This window comes from Buteo buteo, chromosome 18, assembly GCF_964188355.1.
Source record: "Buteo buteo chromosome 18, bButBut1.hap1.1, whole genome shotgun sequence".
Lineage (NCBI taxonomy): Eukaryota > Metazoa > Chordata > Aves > Accipitriformes > Accipitridae > Buteo > Buteo buteo.
Genome location: NC_134188.1, coordinates 27,313,121 through 27,339,453, shown reverse-complemented (window position 1 = coordinate 27,339,453; position 26,333 = coordinate 27,313,121). Strand labels below are relative to the sequence as shown.

Below are 26,333 nucleotides of genomic sequence, written 5' to 3'. Positions count from 1 at the left end.
TCCTCCTCCCGGGGCTATATAGGGATGCGCAGCCGGTTCTTCTCCCACTCGCCGGCTGTACCGGGGTTTTGGAAGCCGGGTGCCCTTCTCCATCCCATGGCTGGGACCTGAAGACCCCCCCCACCCACTCCCCCCCACCATGAAGACCATCATCGCTGCCTACTCCGGGGTGCTGCGAGGTACCAGGGAGGATGGGGGGGTGTAGAAGTGGGTACCGGGAGGATGCTGAGGTGGGGGAACAGCATCCCGGTGGGACAACAAGGCGTAGGGGAGGGTGGAAGCAGCACTGAAAGAGCTCAGCTTTATTTATTCTATTCTATTCCCTTTTTTTTTCCTCCCGCCTGCCGGAGCGGTTGGTGAAGAGGGGGGGGAAAGCAATGTGCAATGGCGGGGAGGCTGCTGCAGCTTTGCTTAGGGGTGAGGATTACAGCTCTCTGAGCTCGTTTTGCTTTTTTAGCGAGCTTGGAGGGTCGGGCTGCTTTCCCGAAGCTGTTGCAAAGGGCTCTGGTTTCTCGAAGTGAGTCTGCACCCTGGCGAAATGCGGGTGTGTGGCTCTCGCTTAAAAATCAGCCTTTTTTTTTTTCTTCCTTGTGCTGGTAGGAAGGAAATTGTAGTAGTTTTATCAACGCTGCATGGCTGGTAAAATTCACTGTTGCAGCCTTGTTTTGTAATGCTGTGCTCCCCACACCTACACCAACAGGGGAGAAGAAAAAGCATTGCTATTTGTTGTTGCTTTATAATAGGGAGTTGAAGACTGAGTGCGAAAGCGAGGTTTTGTGTTAGGAAGCAGAGAGCCAAGTTTGCTTTTACAACCCTCCATGCTGGTAAGTCATTTCCTCGCCGAGAGGAGCAGGTTGGGTGTCAGTCACTGACACCCATCATGGGCAGAGCTGCTGCAGACGCCGAACGCTTCCTGCTGCAGGCTGAAACATGCAGGTTAAAGATGTTGGAAAGACAGGATGGGAAATCCCAAACCACAAGGTCTCTTGCGTGCTTGTAAAAGTAGCTCTAGGGATCTTGCAGGAATAAATTCAACAAATCTAAATATTTTGCTTGGTAGAGCCCCGTTCCCCTCCTGCAAGGGTGCTTGTCTAGAGAAGTGTCAGGACTTGCAAACAGTGGGAGCTTTGCAGGAAAGTGGCTTGGACGACAGTTTACCCTGTGGAGGGTCCTTGAGTGATCATTCTGTCTGTGTTGCAAAAGGCTTTCTGCCCTGAAAAAGCAAAATACCAATTCTTCCTGGGATGAAGAGACCTGTGAAATGGCTTGTTGGTTAAGTAAATCATTACCAGAGCTATGAGGACCTCAACCTGGTGAATTAACCCCGAAGCTCTTGGTTTTGCACCATGCCCTGCCCAGTCCTGCATGTAGAGCTGCTGGTGCTCATCTCTGTCAGAAAGATGTGGTGCCTGCCAATATTCCAGATGGATGTATAGGATCAGTTCTGAACTGATTGGAGAAGAGATCCACATGTGTTTCCCACGCTCGGATCTGGTCCTTAAAGTAACTTAGCTTGCTTATGCAACTAGCTGAGGACAAGTGATGTTTTGAGTTGAGAGGTCATTTGAATTAACAGCATGTGAGCTGCAAGCCAAGTACAGAGAATAAATCATTCAGGAGACCTATAAAATATGTAGGGCTGACCCGAGACCTCAGTGGCCACCTTGTTGGCTCTGGTGTGTTGATGATGGATCTAGGACACGTGCATAATTCAAAATGGAGTGTGGTTTAGGGACAGTGATTGGCCTCATCTCTAGATAATCCTGCTTAGCGATGGAAAGCTGTCTTAACTCTCCTCAGGTCAGTTTTCCTCTGAGGCGCCTCGTGGGGGTCCTGCAGTGATATTTGTGCTTCCTTACTCATTTCTTCATGTGCTTCTGCCTGGGAAGATGGGAGATGTTGCCTTGGTGACTGCAGCATCCACCAACGCAACCCCTTGCCAGTTCTGTAGCCTGCCACGGGCAACCAAGTGCAGGACCAGCTTCAAAGCCTGCCTGTTCAAAGCAAAAGCCAGGTGCCTGCCAGAGGAGCTCAGACTCGGGCTGGGCTTTGGAGGTGATGACGTGGGACCCTGCAGATCAAAGATGGGCAGAGGCGACGTGGTGCAGCGGTTCATGCACAGGACCTCACGTGCTGCTTGATCATGTTGGGTAACTTCTCCCACTACATAGGGTATTTAGAACAAACCCACTGGACTTTTTTTTCTACCTCCCTGAATGCCTTTTCCAAATATTTTGCCTGTGCGAAGGGCTGACTTTTGTGGGGTGAGAGTCTGAATGGCTCATACTGTCCTTTGGCCTTCAGTCATCTTGCTTGCCTGGCATCTGGCTTTGTCCCAGTGCTTGTGAATTCGGCTGAAAGTCTGATCCTATTTAAAAATGAGGGGGGGAAAAAAAAAAAGGTGCAGGCATCTGCTTCTCTATCCATCCCTGCCTGTATGCAGGGGAACTTTCCTAGACACCAACCCAGTATTGCAAAACTCAGAGCAGACCTCGGACCAATGCCTAGGGTTGGATGATGCTTCGAGACCCTTTGCTTGGGTAGAAGGGGTTGTCAGCTCCTCATTTTGACCTGACCCACCTTGGCCACAGGCTGTCCAGGTGCTCTGCTCTCCCGAGGAAGGATGCTGGTGTGACCAGAGCATTTAAAGGCTGTCCTTTGCTGAAGTATCTCTTCTAATCTTATTTCTTCTTACAAAAGTTTGGGGTGAGGAAGATGATTTTGCTTAACTTTACCTTGGAGTTAGTCTTATGCTGCACCTGAGGTTTGGCAGACCTCACTTCTGCTTTGAGGGGGACACCTGGGGGCTCCTGTTTTGGGAGTACAGCATCACTGCTGGCTCTGTTGTGCTGTCTCCTCTTGACAAAACCGCCTGGGACGTAGAGGTCTGGACTTGCTCGTGACTGAGCCCTTCTTATAGAGCTCCTACATGCCTCTCCTGGACACACTGAGGAGATGTAGTAGGATGGTTCCCTTTCTCTTGTCTAGAGCTATTAAGTCTTGATGACTTAAATCTAAAACTGCTGGCTGGTCTAGGGCAGGTGGGTCTACATGCATGGTTCCATCACTTTAACCCGCATACAGCTGTGATTGTCGAGACTGAAGGCCAAGTTCAGTGCTGCGAGTAAATGCGGATCTAACACGAGATATATGTCATAACAGATTTGTTTGTTTGCTATGCAGAAGCCCAGCCCCTTTCTAAAGGGGCTGAAATAATTGTTGCATGTCCCTGTTAACTATGTTGTTGACCTCCAGTTGTAGGCATTCTTTACTGCAGATAATATGGGATTATTGAGCAGTCTCCTGGGGCTTGAGCAAACTGCTAGACAGCTGTGTACAGGGCAGGATAACTATACCCCACACTGGTCATTCGTTATTCTCTAACAAATTATTCACTATCTAGTACCACTAACAGAGCTGGAAGTGGAGAGAGCTTGTGCACTGCAGCTGGGGCATCTGAGTAAACCTAAGGCACAGAATAATTCGTGTTGCTGAAGGGCTTTTACAGATGTTGTTTTTGATGCAGCAGCTTGCTGTGCAGACTCCTGCTCTTGCATGGGAGGCTGGGTGCTCACAAGTATCCTAATATTGGTCTGTTTATCTAATATAGCTTTGTTATGCCTCCAGTGTCAGCTTCTCTGCCAAATATGTAGCTCAAAATGTCCATTTGCACCTTCTGCTTTGGAGGATCTAATTTGTTTTTTCTCTAAAGCTGTGTGATGCAGTATAATTCTTGGCCAAGAATTAACATGCTAATTGTCTTGAAAAGGTAGCAGATGAAGCTTGGCTTTAACAAGCTTTCAGTGTATTTTTAACTATCTGTAACGCTTGTACTTCCTCTCAGTCAATTTATTTGGCTGTTTCTTAATTAAGTGCTGTTGATTGGGTTTTCTGGTGCCCGAGTGTGAAGTTCTGTTTACTTCCACTCCTGGGACATTTGGTTCTGCTTCCCTGCTTAGATAAATCATGGTGTTTGAGCACTTTATCTGAAATAAACTGTGCTGGAAGTGCACCAGATGCTGTCCCTAGCTGCGTCTGTGTTGCAGGCATGAGTCGGGTGCTTGGTCAAACCCTGCATCGACTCCAGGATCTTCTGGGGAGCATCTCCTGCGTTTGATGGTTGCTGGAATTAAATGATAAAAGTGTAGTAAGCCCATCAACAGTTGGGGGACAGCTGGCTAATGTCACTGAGCTTCTTTGGAAGGCTGCAGATGGCTGCTGTCACTGAGCAGCAGTAATGTCTCCTGGAGAAGTCACTGGCCATCTTGACAAGGAGCATCCTTGAGAGCCATGTGTGGCTTGGTGCAGGGACCGTCCCATCAGTACTCCAGGGTGTGAGTTGAGGGGCTCAGGATCTCATCTGAGACCAGGAAAGCTGTTGCCAAGATCTCTACCATGTAGACATGGGTTGTTAAGGCTGTGACCCCAAACAGTCAGGCTGTCCAGTTCTGGAACAGGGACCTGGGAAACACTCCAGGGGCTGCGCTGGGTGGCCAGCACAGCGTAAGCGACTGAATTCAGCAGTAGAAGATGGAGGTCTGTGTTTCTCCAAGATTCAGAATATTTCCTTGGGAAAAGACTGATACAAATGGATACCAAAGGCTGGGGTATACGGTGTCCTTTGCCTCAAAATTAATCCTAGGTATGTCTAATGGGCCTTATTAAACTTGGTTATTAGGCTAATGTATTTCCTGAAAGTTAGAGAAATTCTTTCCTATGCTCAATTCTCCTTTGGGTTTTTAATATATGAACGATGCTTGGCATGGGCCCACAGGTGAGCCCTTAAAAGGAAGGGTTTTCTTTAAAGAACTGAACCCAAGTTATCAGTGTTGGGTTACTCTGCTGTGGCTGAGTCCCCAAAAAACACACTTCTGTTGACTTGTCAAAGCTCTTCTCCTCTGTGTCACCAGTAACCGGCGTGGTTCTCCAGAGCATGGAAGGTCTTCCCCAAAATGCCTCCTGGCTGAAGGAGAAAGGAGGCAAGGCTTGCATGGAGGGTTGAATGCCCAAAGTGTTAAGTCTGCCATGATGAACAGCAAGCTCAGGACTGGCTGGAAATGGCTGTCTCAGCACTAAAATCTGTAATCGCCCAGCCTGCAGTTGATGCACTGGGTCCGTGTGGAGCGTGCAGGTTGCTGGTGCAAAGGTAGACGGTGCACAGGCAGATGCACTTGCCAAGTGACAGCCCTGCCCATTGCCACTGGACTTCTTTTATGTCCTCAACCGGGAATTAAATGTTGCTATTATTCAGCCCATGGTAACTACTGGCTTTTCTGATGTTGGGAATCTTGATGTCTGTGAAGGATGTTTTTGCTTTCAGAAAATAGCTGACCCAGGACACCACTTGTCCAAGGGCAGGTGCTCAGAGCTGTCTGCCAAACCTGTGCCTTCCCTCTGTCTGCAAGAGTTGAACGCTGCCACAAAAAGCTTAATGTGGTTCAGGAAACAAGTTGACGGGTTGACTTGCGCTACCCAATACCGGTCTATTTACAGGGCTAGCAATGCCTACAATTTGTGAAAGCATCTAGAAAATGCTGAAGTACAAATTCTCATCTGGAGGGATAAACAGTTGTTCTCTTTGGGGGAAGAGGGTAGCGATCTAGCTGATCCAAGGCTGGAGTGTTGAATTCATCAATCCAAAGATGTTTTGGTAGTGTAAGTGCAGGTGCTGGAAGGATAAATTACATGGGGCTGGGCTTTTATTACGGATCACAAATCATCTGTAAGACTTTTGGCTTATTTTGAGGACAGAGACAGTAACACATCTATTGCTAAAAGCTTCCTTTAAACTAGTATCTAGCAGTCCTCAGACCACATGAGGTCTGTCCATGTGCAATTGTGTAAACCAGGTTTTTGGGACAGCAAGTTCCTAGAGCTGTGGTAGAGGCTGCCTCGCGGCGGTGGCCCCTCAGGAGGAATGGCAGGTTTCTCTTACCCTTGGACAGGTGACTCTGTAAAAAATGGGGTGGAGTTTATCACTTACCCCAAATTTGGGGATTTACTGCCAAATGTGAAGAGCTGCAGCATTGGATTTCTGAGTCTTCCTGCTTAGGTACTCCAGTGTTGCAAATCAGTCCATGGTGACAGTTTAACTCAACACATTCTCCTGTCTCATCCAAGAAATGAGAGAGATACTTGTTGAATTCACTCTTAATACTGTACTACATTAGCTTGTAAAGAACAGCCTTCAACTCTAGCTGCTGCTTCAGGCTGGATTAGTGCTGTAGGCTTCAGTTTACCGGCAGTTGCAGTGACATGATCTATCCTTGACCAAAACTTGGTCTGCTCGGGGTAGTTAATGCCCAACCCATTGCTAGGATCATTCATTCAACGTAGACCAAGCAGAGCCAAGGGTCTGAGCTGGGTGGGCTGGCTCTGGGTTTAGACTGCAGCCTCTGGTATGGCTCCCTGCTGTCCTTCATTAGCAGAAAACATTCAGGAAGGCACATAGATGTCAGCGTAGGGACCATGTGCAGGCTTAACATTAAATGGCATTTAAAAGGGTCAGCAAAGAAGCTGCAAAGCTAATACAGCAATTCTGCAGGTGCAGAACTAGACTATCGGAAAGGGCAGGAGTTAGCGAAGACTGCAGAGATGCTTTGCATATTTAAATGATGCATCAGTGAAAATTTCTTTGTAGAAAATATCAAAAATTTTAGTACCTGTCTGTATCTAGAGAAGAAGCTCTTTTCAATCACGTTCATTTGACTAAGTGTGAGCACTTGCTATAGCATCACCACCAACAGTGTCACGCCTTGCCAACAACAGCAAGGACTGAACCCATTCAATGTAATAGCTGCTTAGCAGCATCACATCCCTTCTAATAACAGGCTGATCCTTAAACAGAAAAGGAAATACGTAAACACATCTCCTGGTTTGTTCATAGGCCAGCAGCTTGATTTGCATTTTAGCCAGTTATTATGGTGCTTGTAAAATAATGAAGAGAACTGAAGGAAAACCCACTTGCAAGTGCTTCTTTCTGGAGGTTGTTGAGCATATCAGCAAACACGGCAGTGGGTGGTTCCTCATATGGAAATCAAGTCTTTCACTTCAGTTTTTTACTTGTGTTTCTCCCCACTTGAACAGCTTAAACTTCTAAAAGAGTGGCTTTTGATTCCTTCCTTCCTCAATTTACTGCTTTAGAAACGCTGTGACAGTTTTCCTTACCCTTGGAGCTGTGGATCCTCGGGGTCACGGGTCGAGGCGTTGCTCAACCAGCCCTCGAGCTGCCTGCTGTGTCAGGCTGGAGTGCCGAGCTTTCCTTGAACACGCACGCAGGAGTTGTGCAACAGACCCGCTGAAGGGCTGATGAGCAACAGGTCAGACCACAGCCTGATGTGTGCTTGCCTCCGCTTTGGGGCACCTGATCTTTATCTTAGGGTGAACTCATGGGTTTCCCTCTTACCAACCACCACTTCCAGGAACCGGCAGTTTGAAGCGGGGGCTTGTGTTAGGGCCGTGTGTTGGCGTCCTCCGCACTCCTATGGCCAAGTGAATAGAGGCTTGCTCAGCTGGGAACTGATGTTACCCATTAAACCCCTCCAGTATCCCCAAAGCAGCTGGATGATTGCAGATAGCAACCCTTTCCCTTCCAGGATGCTTAAACTCCGTGGGAAATATTAGCCTTTGGCAAGCCTTGCTCTAAAAGCAAACTGCAGGAACATTGGTTTTAAAACCTCCTATTTGAAAGGAAAATATTGTTATCTTTGCTCAGTGTGCAAATGTAACTTTATTTCTTTTTTTCTTAGGCACAGGATCGAGCATTCTTTCTGCTCTGCAGGATTTGTTTTGGCTATCTAAATCCAAAGTAGAGAAACAACTCCAGATCATCTCTGTGCTGCAATGGGTTCTCACTTTCCTTATCATGGGTAAGTAACACCCTTCGGCCTAAAGCAAAGCTTTTTTTGCCTTAATTCTGGAAGAATTTTAAAGCAAAAATTTAAACTTTTATATAAGCATTAATTACTGGATGTGCATTGCAGCAGGACAGTTCCTGGGGTGTGTGGCTATTGTAAAGCACACTTGCATACTTTGATTTTTTGGCAGTAAATGACTTCACCTGGCTCTAGCAAAACACAGGAGCTATGGAAACACCTACTGACGTTTAGCTCATGTCTGTGTCTACCATACAAATAAGACTGAAGCCATTGGAAATCTCTTACCTGGCTCACCCATGGGAATGCCCACAGAGAAGAAATTTCTTAGAAGCCAACTGGTAACTGATGCAACTGACTGCAACAGGAGTGCCTTCCTCTTGGCTTGGCCTCCTTCCAAGAGGTACCAGAGATGGGCAAGAAGTGTTTGTGTTAAACCAGTGAAATAGTAAAGACTGTCTCTGGGTACTTCTGTTACGTGAAGCCTCAGGCTGCTCTTCTCCATACTATTGTTGATAATTAAACTGGAGAAAGATGCCAATTTCAGCCAGTCAAGCAAATCTCGCTGTTCCTGCCCAATTTAGTTTGTGCTAAAATGGCAGCATCGCTTGTGAGTGGGATCTCTGGCACCCTGCTGGGGTGGCTGGCATAGATCTGGTGTAAGGTGTGGAAGACTTGTGTAGCTGTGGAAGAAACCCCCTTGGTGCAGGCCACAAAGAAATCTTGATGCTCATAAAGTCTTCCTCTTGCCCAGTGAAGCAGCTGCCCTACCTGGAGGTAGTCTAGAAGAAAACCATGAAGGGAAGGTTGAGGTACTTCAAAGTGGGTAGCTTTAGAGGAAGCTGTCTCAGTCCTACATAAGGGGTTTTTAGCCAAATCCGATTTGATTGAGGATTAATGACATCAGATTGAGACTAAGACTTCAGTATAGAAGGGTCAAAAGGCAAGGGGCTCTTAATGCAAGTGTAAATGCAGACCAAAACCTGATGCAACCTTGTTTTCTTCTCTTTCTTGGACCTATCCAGGTGTTGCTTGCACTTTAATCCTCATGTACATACTGTGCACAGATTGCTGGGCGATTGCTGCTCTATATTTAGCCTGGCTGGTATTTGACTGGAATACACCAAAGAAAGGTAAATATTGCAGAATAAATCCTTGCTGTTTAAGTGTCCCTGTCCTCATATTTGGACAAAAAAGCACTTCCTTGTAATGGGCTACCTCCCTTCTTAATGGGACTTGGCTGAATTGCTGACCAAAAGTAGTATTCAGTGAAGCATACAAATGTCAGCCCTCAGCATAAGCAGTGACTGCAGGTTTTGTTGATGCTGAGAGTAATACAAGATCACATTCACTAATATAATGCCACTGCTGGCTTTCAGCAACATATTTATAAGGCTTAGGTTCTTTCTGTAGGTCAGAAAGATCTGCATAAAGATTCAAGATCTTGCTGTCCTCTCCAGCTCTTGCAAGGTTCAGACTATGGTGAGACTATTAAGATGTGGCTCCCCTATGGAGTTAGTGTTGCTGCAAATAAAGCAGAAGACTATTTCAGAGAATACCCTGTAGAAACCAGCTCTGAGAACCCATTACAGCAATGACAACAAGCTTTGATGGCAACTCCCTTCATAGCCAGATTAGCACAATTCTCCATTGCTTCAAGAACACTGAAATCCTCCAGAATCTTGGCCTTTCCCAAAGGATGAATCTGAGGTTAACAGTGAGCTGTTTCTAGCTTGAATTGTCCATGGCCCAACTACAAGAGATTATCAAGTCAGATCCTACCCTGAATTTGTAGTCAGACCTTAATTAGCTTGAAGTACCCTGAAGTCTTGAGCATGGCTGGTTTCACCTGATTTTAGTGAAAGATGCAGGTGTCTCACTTAGAGAAATCAACAATTTATTCCTCTAGAGACAGCAAACCGTCTGGAGTCCTCTAGGCTTCTTGGTGGGCACCCATGTGGAAAGAGCTTTAAAAACAGGATTATTTTTTTTTCCTCTTCAGGTGGCAGAAGATCCCAATGGGTGAGAAACTGGGCTATATGGAGGTACTTCAGGGATTATTTTCCAATAAGAGTAAGTAACAGTTTAACTCTATGCATTGGGACTTAACTGTTTTAGACTGAATTGTCATAACCCCTGTGGAGATGATGTTGTACCTGCACTAGTCTATCCAAGATGCTGAACTGTAAGCAGGACATGGCTCGCTTACCCTTGCCATACTACTGCTTGGAGCAGCTGTGGTTATAAAATCTGAAATGCATCACCAGTGATCATGATTTGTAGAAGCTGCTGCTTCTGATGGTCTTATCACCAGACTTCTTGAGGCAATCTGCCCTGTAGCAGTAAGGCTGGCTGTTCATCTCTCCAACTTCTCTTCTGTGCTGCAGCACTCCTGTGTTGTGCCTAGCTCTCACTCTGTTCCCCTCTTGTAAATCCAGCTCAGTTTTGGTCTGTTTTCCAGTTACACCCTAGGGCAGCAGTGTATTGGGTAAGAATAGCTGGGAACCCTCTACCACTTCACAGGGAGCTGCGAAATCAGCTCTGAAGTCTCACTGCTTTGGGGAAGGGGGGTTTCCAGCAGTGGAAGTAGCTCCAGTTCTCCAGCTTGTAACTTGCTCACCTTCTGCTTGTATTTTCCCTGCTTATTCAGATGTGTTGCAGAGAACAGGGCTGCCAGTCTGCTCTGGGGACTGCAGAATTAGCTAAAGGACTTGGAAGGGAGCAGGGGCCAAATTCAGCCAGGAGGGAACTTGATCCTCTTTGGAAGGACACAGGGCTGAAAGGGCTATTAGGTAAGGCTGTTGGCAAGTCTTACTCAGCCTGAGCAGAAGGGAGGGACCTTGCCATGGCTTTTGAGCTACCCATTCTGAAGATAGTCCAGCCTCAGAAGGCAGTAGAGAATCCAATTCCAGCAGGAAGCTGAAGTGGCATAGACTGGATTCCTCCTTTGCAAAGTCACTCGAACTCTCAGGGTGCCTGAACATGCTGTTGGGGAACAAACCTCTTGCGACACTCTTGCTGCTGTTAACAGGTAATTAGTGGCAAGTGTAGGAATGCATGGAAAAACAGACTGCAGCAGTGCAGGCTGCACGTGGCTGGTTGACCTCGGTCTTGTAGCTAATGGAGAACAGAATATGCTCTAGTGTTGAAGATGGGTCTTAAATGTGTTGTCTTCTAGTACAAAGTCCTCAGTACTGCAACAAACTCTGCCTTCTGGATATTGCTGAAGGCTGAAATGGCCTAGTTTCTCCTGGGGGAAAAAATGAAAGAATAGATTCAAAAGGGTCATCGGTAACGACTGGTCCCCTTGTTTCACCACTCCTTTGATGGCATATTTAGCCCCTGTCCTCATGGAAACATGCTCTGCACCAGCCATGCGGGTCAGATCTGCTGCAGATATTAGAAGTTTGTCAAACAGTTGGGTTGTTCAAGTAGGTTTAGAGAAGAGATTGGGTAAATAAACTGAACTGCTCTGCTGTTTTTAGGTAAATACTTACTAGTTCATGCAGTCCACTTCCAGGAACCCCTTATGGCCGTAATTCCACTGTCACTAAGGGGGTAGAGTTGTGCAAAGTTTGCAAAGCCCACTGGTAACTGGTATGCAAAGGGCAGAACATGAGGGCTGACAGCTGTGGGATCACTCCTGCACCTGCTATGGGGGAACAGCCAGCTGGCTGCATGGCTCTTAAAAGCTGCTGCAGGGATCATGGGGCTGGGAGGTGTTAGAGGTGGTTGTCTCCAGTTATGGGACTGATCTTACAGGATGAACCATGAATATTACCTCTTGTAAGAAGTGCTACCAACCGCCAGAATGGCTTTGGCTTGGACTTGCTAAGACCGTGGGAACTCCTTGGATAAACTATTTACCTGCCTTCAGTCAAAAGGGAGGCTGGTCTAGAGAGGATCACTTGTTTAAATCTTCTGTCTGCAAAATTCACCTTGACTGGATCCTGAACTGTCTGTGTAATGGCTTAGCAGGGCTTGGTTTCTCTCCCTGGCTCGTGGTTTGTTGGGGCAGTCATCCGCTGCACCTCATCGTGTGCCACGTGTCCACTGAGCACTGCGAGGACAGATCACACCAGTGACAATCTCACCAGTGGCACGTGTAATGCTAAACACAGCTTCTGCAAGCTCTGCACATAGAGCTGTGCTAGCTGCGTCCATATCAGCGCAGGTACCACCTGCATTAGGAGTAAAATGTGAGCTAATATCCTATTCCAGGAAATAAATAGGAAGCAGTATTGCAGTTTTTAATTTTTTTTTCCCAAAACCCTAAGGCCACCTCCCCAGGAATAGGGACCCAGCTCCCAGTGGGTGACAGCTGTAGCACCAAAAACCTGGGAGGGGAGTCCTCTTAGTTAACGTCCTCAGTGGCTGCAGATCTGAAGGCCAGGGTTTCCTTGTACCTGGCTGGCGTGAGCTTGATCTTGAGGATGCAGGCTGGATCTGGCCAGACTGAAACACCACCAGTATCGATGTCTGACGAAGCTGTATGCTAGAACTTGTGGCTAGGTCTGCTGCATCCCTCCATGGCTCTATGTGCTGGCATCAGGCTTGCTTCTGATGCAGTTACTCTGATAAAGCAGGCTCTGCTCTGATATTTATGCTGATTAGGCTTGGTTGCTGCCTGAGTCAGCAGTGCCTCCCACCCTGAAACAGCAGTAGGACTATTGTACCTGTATCTGGAGATACCAGGTCATATTTTGTAATACCAGGTGGATTTAGGAACCAGCCTGAATCTGGCTCGATTCCTCAGCATGAGCAGAGATTGCCCACATTCACTGGGGCTTCATGCAGCTGCTCTGACAGTAATAAGCTATTTTAGGGCACTAGAAGCTTAAGTTTGTCTGCTGCTTAGTGGCTGGCCTTGCAAATAGTGCTTTAAGCTAAGCGGTGCACGAAGCAGCTGAGGAAGCTTCCAGTGAGCTAAATCCTGGTGCTGGACTGCCGTGTAAAGCCTGAGCTCTTGCAGGTGTGAGCGCGGTGCTGCGTGCCTGGCTGGGCTCAGCCCTGCTGCTGCAGGGGCTGGCGAGGTCCCAGCAGCCTCCCAAACGCGTCCTGCCGATCGGAGGATGTCACGTTGGGAGTGCCACAATCTAAAGGTCTTGTTTAGGTAAAGAAGCGGTCACTCGAGCATGCGAGCAGAGCTACCGCTTATCTCCGCAGGCAATAGCACTTCAGATAGCGAGGGCTGCAGACCTTTGGCTCACCTTTGTCAAGCGGGGAGCGTTTCAGGTGTGTGCTCTGAGATGTTCTCCGTCTCCTGCTGAGATGGGAGACTCAGCAGTGTGCCAGAGCAGGGGCTGGTGCAAGACAGTGACCTTTTTTGCAGCATTTGTCTTGTGTTCTGTGGCTTGGCTGGCTTCCTGGCAAAGCTTCTTGGTTGTTGTAGATGACTTAGAGTGGAAATGGAGGCTTTTGCTTCCTATGTATGGTGTAGTGGTAATATTGAGAGCCTGGAGTCTTCTTCAGATCCTAGGCTGCATTGCTGGGAAGGTGAGCTCCTTTCTTCCATAGTGCTGGTGGATGTGATGCAGGTAATTGCAATTGGTTGTTTTGCAAGCTTATATGCTCCCTGCTGCTGCTTGGATCCTGCAGGATGAGCTCTAGCTTTCTGCTTTCTGCATGCTTCTGTGGTGACTGTGCTGCTCAGCTTGCAGGTGGGCTGAGCACCCACTTAGATCACTTGTTTTCATCCTGCTCTTTGCTGGCTCCTGGTGCTGAGCAGGAGTGTCTCTGCAGTCCCCTTTCTCCACACTTGAATGTGCTACTTACTCATCCTATTCCTACAAATAAAATTGGCAATAGTGTTCTCTGGGTGTATCTAGCACTCAAATATTAACACTTTTTTTTTTTAGCGTAATTGCACTGCTTAATTGCTTCTGTAAGCAGGCCTAGATCTGTTTAAAGAAATCTGTTATTACTAGAGCAGATGGATGGACCTTTGCTCCCACTGAAACAGATCTGGTCTTGGATAGCAGGTGGGAACAGGCATGTTAGTGCAGCGGGGTGAAGGTCCAGCTTCTCCGGTGCTGCTCAAATATTCCCCTTCTGCCTTGCCATGCATGGGGTGTGCAGGTGGGTTAGTTCCCTGCATACCCCTCGCTTCGTTCCTGCACCAATTCTGTGATTCTGTAAGTGGTGTGGGTGAGCACGGTGGGTATCACCAACCCTGTGCCCCTCTAACAGGGGGTCTTGGAAAGCAAACAGAGTGGTGAGGCTGCAGCTTGGCTGGGGCTCATACAAGGTATGCAAGCAACGGGCTCCAGTGGGAACTGGGGGTCCTTGCACGTGGTGGAGGGGCTGGAGCAGGGTGCTTGCCATGGCTGGTAATAGGAGAACAGCATGTCTTCTGTATGAGAGCAGATGTGTGGCTCTGCCAAGCTCAGTTCACAAATGCCTCGTGCTTCAGAGACAAGGACAAACCTGGTTCAACCAAGCCATGTGTGTCTGTAGCCACCAGCCCTCGAGTCTCTCCTACAGCTGAGCAAGAGCTGACAGATGGAGGGGTTCCTTACAACATCATCGCTTTTTTTTCCCCCTCCAGTCTTTCCTGAAGGGTGGTTTCCAGTCTAGTCTTGGAGCCCCGTTTCTCCTAACTGGTCAAGGGACAGCCTTCCCACCCTGGGGAGTGAAAGCAAAGTTGTCTACTAACTGGGCAAGAAGGGAAAGAGAAGAAAGAAAGGATGATGTGATGTGACACAGGCCATGGGGGTCTACAGAGCTGCTGCAACACACTTCCCAGAGCCCTGCGTGACCTCAAAGCTAGAGAGGAAGCATGGAGAGGGGTAGTCGACTTCTCAACCCGCTGCTGTCATGCCTGTATTGCAGCTGCTGTCTTAAATAGCTGTAGCCTTGTCTAGGGATACGGTTGGGAATGTGGGGAGGAGGGAATCAAATTTCTGGGCACGCTGCTTCGGTGTGTCGCAATGGCACTTCAGGTCCCTGTAGCATGATTCAACAAAATGGACTTGGTTGCTTACTGCCAAAGCGCTTCTTGGCCGAGACAGCAGGGTATGTAATGCTGATGTGACGTCTTGGAAATCTGCGCTTTTTCCTATAGGAGCTGACAGTGACCTTTGTATATACAATCTGAGGGATGGGGTGCAGGTGTTTAGCACCTCATTCTGTAACGGGCAACTGGGGCTTGTAGGTCCTGTCCCAGTCTGAAAGCTGCTGGGGTGTTGCAGTCAGCAAAAACTGGCACCATTGCAGCCTGAAAAAAAATTCAGTTTGATCCCTGCTTCTGAAGGGTGATGCAGCAGTCCTGTTGTATGCTTACTCGGACCGCTTTTGTACTGCCAGGGGAAGGTGCTCTGATGCATGGGATGCTGCTGCTACTTCTAACGTCAAAAAAAATCCTCTGGCAGTAGTGGTACCAGGGCATGGGTTGTGCTGTGTATGGCTAAGACAGCTTTGGAGTGTCCATGCTGTGCAAACAGGTGAGTAAACGGTTAGGAATATTGCACAACCCCAAACCAATACGATCGCTGCTCCTGGAGCATGTACTGCAGAAATCAGAGCACTGCTGTGGGCGGCTTGAGGTGTGTTGTTGGCGTGTTGGCACGTAGGCTGGAGCAAAACCTCTTGAAAGGAGGGATAGCTTCCAATGGTAAACCACCCTTCTGTACATTTTCTCTCTTGGAGGGTGGCCAGCAGGCATATTAAGTGGTTGGGTCTTTTTTTCAGGTTTTAAGCAAACTTCCTTCTGTTATGGGACACTGATTTTTATTTTTTTTTTTCCACCTCATACTGGGATGTGAGCCACTAATGTGCTGAGAAAGGGCCTGGAAGGAGGTGTAGTTGTGGTTACAGGGCCATGAAGAACTTGGTTGGTTCGGGCAAGAGGCTTGCAAGAATACCTTTGGGAGGAGCAGAGAAACAAAGGTCACAGGCTACTGCAACCCAACCCCTATTCCTGCTTGGCTGGTGGTCTTTTTGTGTCTAAGAGCAGCCTGTTTATTCTGCTCCCTCTGCTTGGGGAACTGAAGTCCAAGTGGCTGCTCTTACCTCTGAAATCCAGGATAGCCCATAGCCCAGCTCTTAGGCTGTTCTTCCTGGTGGGAAGAGAGACAAAAGCTGGGTACTTTGACTCTTTTCTCAATTTTTTTTTCCTTATTATCTGAAAATATCTGTCTTCATGTGAACTCACTCTTTTCTTTCCTAGCTGGTTAAAACCCACAATCTGCTGACCACCAGGAATTACATTTTTGGGTACCATCCACATGGCATCATGGGCTTGGGTGCCTTTTGCAACTTCAGCACAGAGGCCACAGGTGTCGGCCAGAAATTCCCTGGGATCCGACCATACCTTGCTACCCTGGCTGGGAACTTCAGGATGCCAATTTTGAGGGACTACTTAATGTCTGGTGGTAAGTGCAAGCGCACTGTGTTCCTTCTACTGATGCCCTTGCCTCTGAGCTGTCTTCCCCTCTTTTAAGTGAAAAGCTGTGGCAGAGGCTCACATAACCAATCCTCTCTGGTAGCATCACACAAACATTCCTTTCATATAGCTGTCAAGAGGAAGCTGTGAATAAATGAGACTAGCTTGGGCTGTGAGGACTGCTGCTCCACCGCATTCATCCTTAACTCAAGGATGCTCTTGTCCAAAGGCATAGTAAAGATATCTGGCTTCTTTAGCTGTGGGTGTGGAAGATGGAGATATGGAAGCAAGTTGTCCTAGTTATTGTTAGGAGGTACTGGTAGATGGAGAAGTTGCACTGACTGAAAATATAAAGTATTCATTAGCCTTTGAAATGTGAATACCATGGCTAGATCTGCTTCTGGGCTCACTACCACATGAGCTGTCGTGCATCTAGGTCTTAAGGTGGTGATAGATGCCCTCTTCATCCAGCCATGTTTTTAGGTGCCTGCCAGGAGTAAAGGGTCTGGGGTATTGCATGGTTTCAGCTGTTCAAAAGAGTCCCTTCCCTGAATATATTCCTATAGATGGGTCACGGGGATTAGGCAATGATATAAGTTTGCTGAATGACATTAATAGGTTTGTTCTAATGGATTCTGGTATTTTAATGATGGAGGACTTGTAGGTTATGACTGGGCAGAGGAAGCAGTGTTGACAGTCTAAAGAAATGGTGTTCTTGCACGGCCTGAGCTTCCTTTTCAGAGTGAGGATGCCTGTTGGTTAGGTAGAGATGAGGCATTAATGTTTAAAGACAATGAATTGAACAATCCAGTACCCTGTTTGCTGTTCCTTGGACAGACTCATCAATAAGTGACTTTAAAACAGGTCTCTTAATACAGTATTTTGGCTGAGTCTCGACTTGTGGCTGGGGAGAGTATAGAAGTAGCTGTACTTGGCTCTAACTTGGTAGGTTTGACTGTTTCCATGATTACTGCTTTAATTCAGTGAGGGAAAGGAAAACTAACTGGCTCTGGTACAGAAAAGGTGTTTGTCCCTGCCTAGGAAGGGCAGTATCTCAAGCTGGTTTCTATCTTTCTGCACAGAGGGAAGTTGCTGTGTGAAGTCCAGAATTCCCATAATTTGGGAATTCCACAGGACAGCAGTGCATGAGAAGTTGGGATCTGCTTTCCAGTCTATCATGTCTGTAAACTTAGGTCATATGTTGCTGAAGCTTCCACACAGCATCAGCCTTTCTGTATTTAAAAAAACAAAACCACATGCGGTCTGTTCAAGATGACTGGTAGACAAATCCTGTGGCCAGCCAGAGCTGCTTTCCTCTTTTTGGAAGGAAGATGGGAGTAGACATTAGCAATGTCATTGCTGACAGGGCTGGCTTGGCGATCCCCAAGCATTACAGTTAAATCAGTGGGAAATTCTGCTTCTCTGTACCTAGGATTTAAGCAAGACTATAGGTGTAATCTCTTGGACAAAGTTAACTTTCTGAAAGCCATAATTTGTCTTCGCTTTCCTGTACTGGAACTTCACGGTGTCACTACAAAGGCTTTACCATCATTTGGGAAGTGCTGATTGTTCCCTCAATCCTTTGTTTTGTGGATGAACCAACCACTTCAAGTGAAATCCTAACAAATATTACTGTACCAATACACATACTTATTTGTAATATGCATCAGTTGGTTATAAACCAACATTTTATAGCCTACTAGAGATTAGAGCTACAGAGGGATGCTCTAAGGCATGAGGAGATGGCCAGAAAATCCCATATACTTTGTAAATGTGCTAAAGAGCACCGTTCAGCAATTGCCACTTGTCTGCATGTCTCGTTGCATTTCCTGGAGGAAGGATGTCAATGCTCAGCGCTGTGAGCAGGCGTAATCTCCTTCTGCTGACAAGTGTGAAATGGCTGAGCATAAATCTGTGCTGCTCTGTTAGCCAGGGCTGTGTAGGCAGTGTGAGCCTTGGTGTGGAGAATGGGAGAAGTATGAAGGCTTCTGGCTGTCCTATGGAGCAGCAAGCATAGCCTGAGCCTTTCAAAGGAAACATGGTCAGAGAGAGATGTAGCTGTGCTGAAAGAAATGAGTTTTTCATCTTCAAATCTAGCTGATCTGTCTCAGTGAGGTCTGCTCCCTTGTGGTCTGGAGCTGGGATTAGGTGGTGACCTTGATGCCCAGATACACATGAAGGCTTGCAGACCTTGCCCTGTATAATTCCACAGGACTCATTCATCATTTAGTTCTTGGTTCAAGTGATGACTACCATGAGATGTGCAGAATCAGCTTCTAAAATTAAATGGTGTAATACTGCCCTTCCTAGTGCAGTGACCTTAAGTACTCAACACAGCTCAGACCTGTTATGTGGATGGGAATGTAAATGATGGCATCGCACTTATCCTTGGCTTATCCTGGCTGAAAATGTGAGGCATGAGCAAGCTCTGACAGTAACTGTAGGATAAAAGCATGAGTTTCAGGAGTAGAGAATCAAACTTCTTAGCATTTTTAAAGCAATAGAGTAGAAATTAAAGGTACCCTCTTTCATTGGGCTGAATGGTAAGATCCCTGGAGTGGGGATCAGTGCTTTAGGGCAAGGATTGTTTTCTAAAGCCTGAAGTGCTGTCACTGGTAATGCAGTCCTGTCCCTTCCAGTGTGGGATAGAGGGAAAGACCTTCCCAGACACTGAGCACTCTGTCCCATACATCTCTTCCTTCCCAGGACAGCAAAGGATTGTGCTCTTGCCATGCAAGGGCTTGCTGTTATTTCAGAAAAATAAATATTTTTTTTAAATTAATTCATAATAGATCTGTCTCAAAGGCTTGTCCATTTATTCTTTTTGTATCACTAAAGCATCCTCTTGAAGGAAGACCTATTCCACTACTTGGTTTTGCTGAGGAACTGGTCAAATTCAGACTCTCATCCCTCAAAACAACTGCTTTGCTTTCCCTCCCTAAGGATAAACCGGCTTCTGCTGCAACCTTTACTTGGAGGGAGGATGTCTTAATTGCCTTTGGCATCACTAAGCACAGAAGAAAATCCTTGCTGAAGCCTTTTGTGTTAAGGGCAACTTTTTGAGCTAGTGTTGGTGGAGTTTATGACCAAGGCTAGTGCTGGCTAGGTCTATTAACTGCTTGTTTGGTTGAGGAACAGGTTGCCTGAAAATACTCCCAACCCTCTATGACCACAGGGAAGCTGGACAACTCAATGTGCAATCAAGGCAAAAACTTCTTGCTACAAGTATGGCTGGTGTCTTCAGGATCATCTTAATATTGCAGCTTGACCCTTTTGTCTGTCTCCTGGATATGCAGGTATATGTCCTGTGAACCGTGACAGCATAGACTACATCTTGTCGAAGAATGGCAGTGGCAATGCCATCATCATCGTGGTCGGAGGGGCAGCGGAGTCCCTGAACTGCACCCCAGGGAAGAACTCTGTGACGCTGAAAAACCGGAAAGGATTTGTGAAATTGGCTCTACGGCACGGGTAAGAGGCAACCTCGATGCTAGAGCGGTACTGCTAGCATATGAAAGGTGCTCTCATCCCCTGAAGCAGCTGATGTCTTGGATGGATTCTGCATTCTGCGCTCTTGCTGTGTTGTGTGGATGAGCCTGTCCTCTGGCTTCTGCCCCTGCGCGGAGGACAGGGTAGGGAGATGCCTGGGACAGCAGGAGGCTTCCAAGGCGAAGGAGAGGGAGGTGTCAGTAACCTGCACAGGGCATCACCTGTGCAGCCCCATGTGTCTGAAACGGGATGTCCATCAAAAATCAGAGGCGAGACTATATGGAAGGATATTCAGTGCCTGACTGGGTAGTGTTTCATGGGCCCAATGCCAGCAGAATTCTCTTGCATGCCTTAACGGTATAGCTACTATACCATGTCAAGTCTGGCTGACTTATGTCAGTACCTTGTGCTGCAAACAAAGCTCTGGCCGATAAAATCTGCAGATGTGCAGCCTGAAAGAGTACACAGCAGTGAGTGTGGTGCTGTAGTATTGACTGCAGACCAGGGTGTGGGTTCCTAACATCTTTCCATCTTTCTAGGGCGGACTTGGTTCCTGTCTACTCCTTTGGGGAGAATGAAGTGTACAAGCAGGTGATCTTTGAGGAGGGTTCCTGGGGAAGATGGGTTCAGAAGAAGTTTCAGAAGCACATTGGCTTTGCTCCATGCATCTTTCATGGCCGTGGCCTCTTCTCCTCCAACACCTGGGGATTATTACCTTACTCCAAGCCCATCACTACTGTTGGTAAGGTCTTAGTATAAACATGGTATGTGCTTCTCTAGGTAGTAGCATACCTGAGTCTATGCCATACCCCTACTCTAGCTTGGTCTTGGAGTCTTGACTATAAAACTGTTTTCCCTTCTATATAAAACCTTCCAGCACAGCTGGGAATGAGCTGGAAGAGTTTCTAGAGGCTACAAGCCTTCCATCATGCTCTACTGCCAGTCAGTTTTGCAAGTGAGCTCTTTTGGGGAAAAAATGCTGTAGCTGCTACCTTCTCTGGTCTTGGATGGCTACTGTCAGAAGCAGCCTGTCCCCTCCACACTCCTAGGACTAGCAGCGTGATGCTGTCTGATAGCTGAGTCTTAAAGCCAACCCTAAAATTTGCCACTGAGTCTTCCAACCCAAAGCAGCAAAGCTTTGGGGGAGAGGAAAAAAAAGGGCTTTTTTTGCTTTTGTGGTGTGTGTAGGGGAACACACAAGAACCACAGCTTTTAGTCTTGGTTCCTGTTAATTGAGGAGGGATTTATCACTCTGCTGTAAACAGAAGCAAGTGGGACTTCACAACCACCTTGCGCAGTAGAGTCTCTGCGCTGCTGGCATTTGTGTAGCTAAACCAGCGTGTTTGCCCTTGGTACCACTGCAGGTGCAATGAGGATCCTGGTATTGGGCAGCTGTGCTTCAGAGCCTAGCAAAACTGGGAGGAATTGGGCAAACCCCTGCTATAATGGCAAGCCATGCTATGCCAGGGTGGACGTGCTGAACTAGCATAGCTGTGGCCACAGAGGACAAATCTCCAGGCTGTACAGAGCATTCAACCTAACATGTGGATCTTTCCCTTTTTTATCAGTTGGGGAGCCCATCACCATCCCCAAAATTGATAATCCATCCCAGAGGGAAGTGGACTTCTACCACAGCATATATGTGGACTCCTTGATCAAACTATTTGACAAGTATAAGAGCAAATTTGGCCTGCCAGAGACTGAAGTCTTGGAAGTCAACTGAAGGAACTGACTTAGCAGCATCTCCTTCTCTCAGAATCAACACATCTTCTCCAGGAGTCCAAGCTGTCATCGTGTACTTGAAAGCATGTGTGGGTGTATGTGTCTTTCACAGAAAGTGTTTGAAGTATTGCTAGACCACTTTTTAAAAATAAAAAAAAAGGCTTTACTTTGGATAAATCCCGTTACAAATGTCTTTCTATCCAAAAAAGCACAACTCCCCATTGCTGTGAGGATTTGGATGGGGGAAATGATTGCCTTTGTAATCTGCTATACAATGCTGTTGGATTAGAAGCATTCCTACAGCTACTGTACCCACTAGCACGAGCTATTTTGGGAGAGTAGGCTCCATCTGGTTTTCAGTCAAAAAAGCAGCAGGTTGGTTTGACTGGGACAGCAGTAATACAGGCATGTTGCACGAGAGCCATGTTGAGACATGCTTACATAGCACAAGGGCATTTCTGCTTTGGAAAAGCCCCTTCTGAAAGCACAAGCAGGTTGCCAAATCCCCTGGTGTGGCACCTCCTGTGTGCAGTCCAGGAAACCAAAGGATATGAGTCTGGTGGACCTCAATCCGTACAGTGTGGTGGATACTTTAGTGGCTGTAATTTCACCACTTGTATTTTGAATGTCAGTTTAGAAGCAGGTCTGTCCCAGGTGCTGCTTGCACAGAGGCATGTAGCTGGAAATATGGGACTCCTTCATAGCCACAAAACTCCAAGGACAAGTTCTAGGAGCGGTGGGATGGTGCAATCGTGTGGCCCCAGTGTTGCAGACCCTTAGGGTAGCTGGTAGGGGTAAATGCAGTGGGACTATTCATCCAAGTGTTTTGGATCCCAAAAGCATTTGGGGAAAGCTAGGAGTAACTTCTGCCCAAAGATGGCTTTTAAATATTCCATCCAGTGAATGTAAAGGAGTAGCCTTTCCACATATAGGATCTAAAGTGAGTGACTTTTTAAGGTGTTTATAAAATGTTTACGTGGATGTTAACACTGCTTGTAGTGAGATTTCTTCAGAGTACAACGTGTTTATGTGTAAACCTGAAACATTGCACTACTTGCATGTCTGACCTGCCTTTTCAACAGTTCAGCTGAGTGTATTTTGAGCTCGAAATGTGCCTTTCTTCCATGCAAGATGATGGTACTTCACATTCCTGGAATCTTGCCTCTAAAGACAAATGTTCATCTGTCATATTTGATAGACTATTGTATTATGGAGTATCAATTTTTGTACAAATTTCTAGAAATAAACATGGGCAAAAATAGTGGGCTGCTTTGGTCTCTTTGGTGTTGCAATGGTATGTGGCTGGGTTCATGTTACAGCAATTGTTTGTGTGATTGCAGCTGTCCCTTGGCTTTTATGGGGAGAAGACTGGTCTGTCCAGAAGCAGACCCACGCTGAAGTGCATGGGACACTCAGGAAAGGTTAAACAAATCTCTGTGGTTTAAGGGTGGGTTTTTTGCCTGTGGGCGTATAAGGAGCTAAGGCAGCCTACACCTATGGACTTCTTTTACAGAAAAGTAAACTTTACAGAAAGTTCATGCTTTACTGATCCTTTCAGCAAATTACTCTGGCTTTCATTGCTGCGTAGCACACAAAGAGCTGGATTGCATCCTTGGTCCTCAGCTGAGGAAATGCTTCCAGCTCTTGTCAGAGCCACCAGCCTTCTACCACTGGAGGTGCAAAGTGCTCCAGAAATAGCACCCATTGCTGTAAAGTTCATGTGGGCTCTTTTAGTAACAAGTGAGGGTTTAGCCTGTTATAGGTCAGCCCCAACGCAACAGACGAGCTATGGAAGTGGTCCATCAATGCTGGCTGACTTTCACAGCCTGACACTGCTGTTCTTCAAGGTGAGAGCCAGTCTTATCCTCTGCCCTTTTCAGGCTTGGCTAATGGAGTTTGAAAGTCTAATGCTCCAGAAGATAAACCTGGTGTGTTGCTTGCTTCCCCTTTTCCTCACCCCTAGTAAAATAGATTTGGTCCTGTTTTTTTTGCTAGCAAAGATTAAGGCTGGGTTTCCAGTGACTTGCCTGGAAATGCATAGCAAGAAAAGCCATGAATGCTCTGCCAAAACCACTTTTGACAGTTTGTGACCAGACAAGCCACTAGAAACCACCCTTGGCACAAACTGGAGGAGGTCAGTTCTTGCAGAGCTTTTTCCAAGCAGTGTTTTCAATTATCAAGTTTTATATCAAAGCACAGCTGCTGCTTGCAAATTCCTCTAAAGCAGAGGAGGGAGGGAATTATTTCAAGCCCCGCAAAGGGCTGCGCTAATGAATATCCTGTAATCATCCATACTGCAAGGTTGGACCAGCTCTGCCCAAAACTCTTGGCTGTGCTGGAAGTCCCATTAATTAAGGTCTAACATGAGATTGCCACTGAATATTGTTCTTTTCTATCTACTTAACACCAGTCTATAAAAGGGGAATTTTCCTTTGATCTCATCTTGTGCCCGATGTACCAGCCCAGGACATGCTAGTCTAATACAAGTTTCAATCACCTTTCTGAGCTGAGCTCATGGACAGATTACTCCTTCCAAGCTGTTTTTCTGTGGCTCATTTTCCCTTCTCTTGCCAATCTTAGGATTGTAGGAGTAAGAGCCTTAGCTAAAATTAATCTCTGGCTTGTGTTGTGTTTAATGATTTTGATTGATTTAGCAAAAGACTCACTGGGGGTGTCCTGGTACTGTAGGTACTTTCCCCTGTGCCTACATTTTCCTCCTTAGGCCCTTGCCTATGTAACATAGAGGCTTCTTGTGGAGGGGCTGCCTTTGATGTACACAGCATCCAGAACAAAAGAGATCATATTGTAAAATAACCTAAATGTTAATACAAGTTAAAGTTATCACTCCTGACTCAGTGGTGACCATGCTACGTGTTGCTGGGACAGTGTCAGGACGGTACCACCATACTCTTGCCTTCTTGCTGTCCAGGCATCTTCCCTTGGCCATAACAAGAGGCAGGCTCCTGCTGATGATAGACCAGCCCTGATAAAGCTGTTCTTGCACTCTCTTTTGAGAAATGGGCATCTTTGCTTTCCTGTGGACCTGTCTTGCCTTTAGCTCAGCCACCTCCCCTTCCTCTGCTGCTGTTTAGCTTGATATTAAGTGCATTTGCACTTCTCCTGTGCTTTAAGACCTCCCTGTCCTCCTAATATTCCTTATTATACCTGCAAGAGTCCTGATAAATCTGTCCCTTCCTCTGCACTGGGCCATATCAGCCCTTTCTGGTGTCAGTCTTGCACACTTTTATTTGCCCCTTCCTGACAGATGCAATTTTTTTCCCTTCTTGCTGGGATTTGGTTCACAAACTTGCATGTTAAAAAGGGAAGGAAGATAGCTTGGGGCCTTTCAACCTGTTTTTGTACCTGTTTGCGCCTCCTTACAGGCTTGAAGAGGAGCCTTTCCACTGTCACCTCTTCTTCCTCATGCTTTTACGTAGTTTCTGTCCTATTTTGTCCCCTTTGCCTCAAATCAGAGCTCTCCCTCTGGCAAACAGAACTGGAACAAAAGGGTACATGACTAAATTTATGGAAAAAGCATGGCAGTTGGGTGCAGGCCACCTGCAATGATTTATTCCTTCCCTGACTGCCAGCCACAGGGCATCCTGAGCATGTTACATGGGCTTACTTAGCTGCTTTTTCCTTACCTGCAAAGCAGGGCAGCAATATTTTCTGTAGCACCAGCATGTCATGAGATGGGATGTCACCAGCTTTCTTTGAGACCCTCGTTAACTAAAGCAGTATAAGCAGAATAGTGCCATTTGTAGTGCATACATAGCTTTTTTTTTTTTTTTCATTCAGTCTGGAAGCAGAGCGGGGTCTGCTGAGTGGTGGAAAAAAGAAAAAGAGAGGACATGCTGCCCTCATGAGGTGCCTGTCAGTAACTCCATGATAAGAAAAAACCAAAAGCATTTTGGGGAAATGCCAGGTAGCAATGCCGAGAAACCACTAACCCAGACTGGAACAGCCTTGTGCGAGGAGGAGGCATAGAGCAGAAATGGATGCATTACCCTCTAGATAAATACTTTGTCAATTTAGCCCAAACAGCAGTACCACATGGAATAACAAATGAATTTATACAGTGCAATTCGTTCTAAGCTTCGTGCTGTAAAATGATCCTTAGGAAAATGGTGCTATTTGGCAGCAGCTCAGTTAAATGAGGTTTTTCCCTCTACAGGAAAATCCGGACCGTCACAAAAATGGGCGATTTCCTGCCTACTTCTGCCAGGGGTTCAAGGGACCACCTTTCGCAGCTGAAAGGGCAGGAAGGAAAATGCAGATGCAGAGCTTTCTCTACTCTGCTTTGTGGTTACCTTTCCTTCTTCTGGGCCTGAGAATGTTTTAACAGGCTATAAAAGGCTATAAGAGAAGCCAGGTGGGAATTTGAACTCCATCCACGGTCTGATCTTTTACTGGTTCCCTGGTTTCTCCCAGATGTGATCTACCATTGCTAGCTGATCACATTGGGGAGATTTTCCCAAATAGTTCCTGGCTTTGCTCCGTGCCTTCCGTTGTGCTTTGAAGTTACACAGTGCAGGATGGCCCTCCCATCATGTTCGACTGAGCCAAATATTAGCCCCTGTGCCAAGATCTCCTATTCCCATTGTGTGGCATCCCAAAACCACTCTGACTGTTCATTTCTTAATACAAACATTCCTGTCTCATAAACTTCTCCAAGTCAGGCATCAGAAAGACCTGGACTGACATTTATTTCTATTCTCCCACCCTTAGAACATGAGTTTTGGAGAAACTAGCTCAGTTCTCCAAATATTAAGTTCTCTGAGTAGAGTCTGCCATAGACACCAGTAGCTGTCATCAAGCTGTTGCCAGTTTTCTCTACTGTCGGATGAGCTTTAGCACCTCAAGCC

General features: G+C 46.7%; 1 protein-coding gene across 1 annotated transcript; it reads left to right on the top strand.

Moving 5' to 3' along the window:
* Positions 1–139: 139 nt before the first annotated feature.
* DGAT2 (diacylglycerol O-acyltransferase 2) lies at positions 140–22,717 on the top strand. The gene is made up of 8 exons (XM_075050459.1): positions 140–179; positions 7,749–7,868; positions 8,900–9,007; positions 9,877–9,947; positions 16,042–16,246; positions 19,554–19,728; positions 20,286–20,488; positions 21,315–22,717. The coding sequence occupies exons 1-8, from the start codon at positions 140–142 to the stop codon at positions 21,467–21,469; spliced, it is 1,077 nt and encodes a 358-aa protein (XP_074906560.1). The 3' UTR covers positions 21,470–22,717.
* Positions 22,718–26,333: the final 3,616 nt, after the last annotated feature.

Bases quoted from the DNA above. Each gene is read 5' to 3' on its own strand.
- DGAT2 (XM_075050459.1), top strand. From the start codon at position 140: ATGAAGACCATCATCGCTGCCTACTCCGGGGTGCTGCGAG. The intron at 7,869-8,899 runs GTAAGTAACACC...GGACCTATCCAG, and splicing joins TCTCACTTTCCTTATCATGG to GTGTTGCTTGCACTTTAATC. The intron at 9,008-9,876 runs GTAAATATTGCA...TTTCCTCTTCAG, and splicing joins CTGGAATACACCAAAGAAAG to GTGGCAGAAGATCCCAATGG.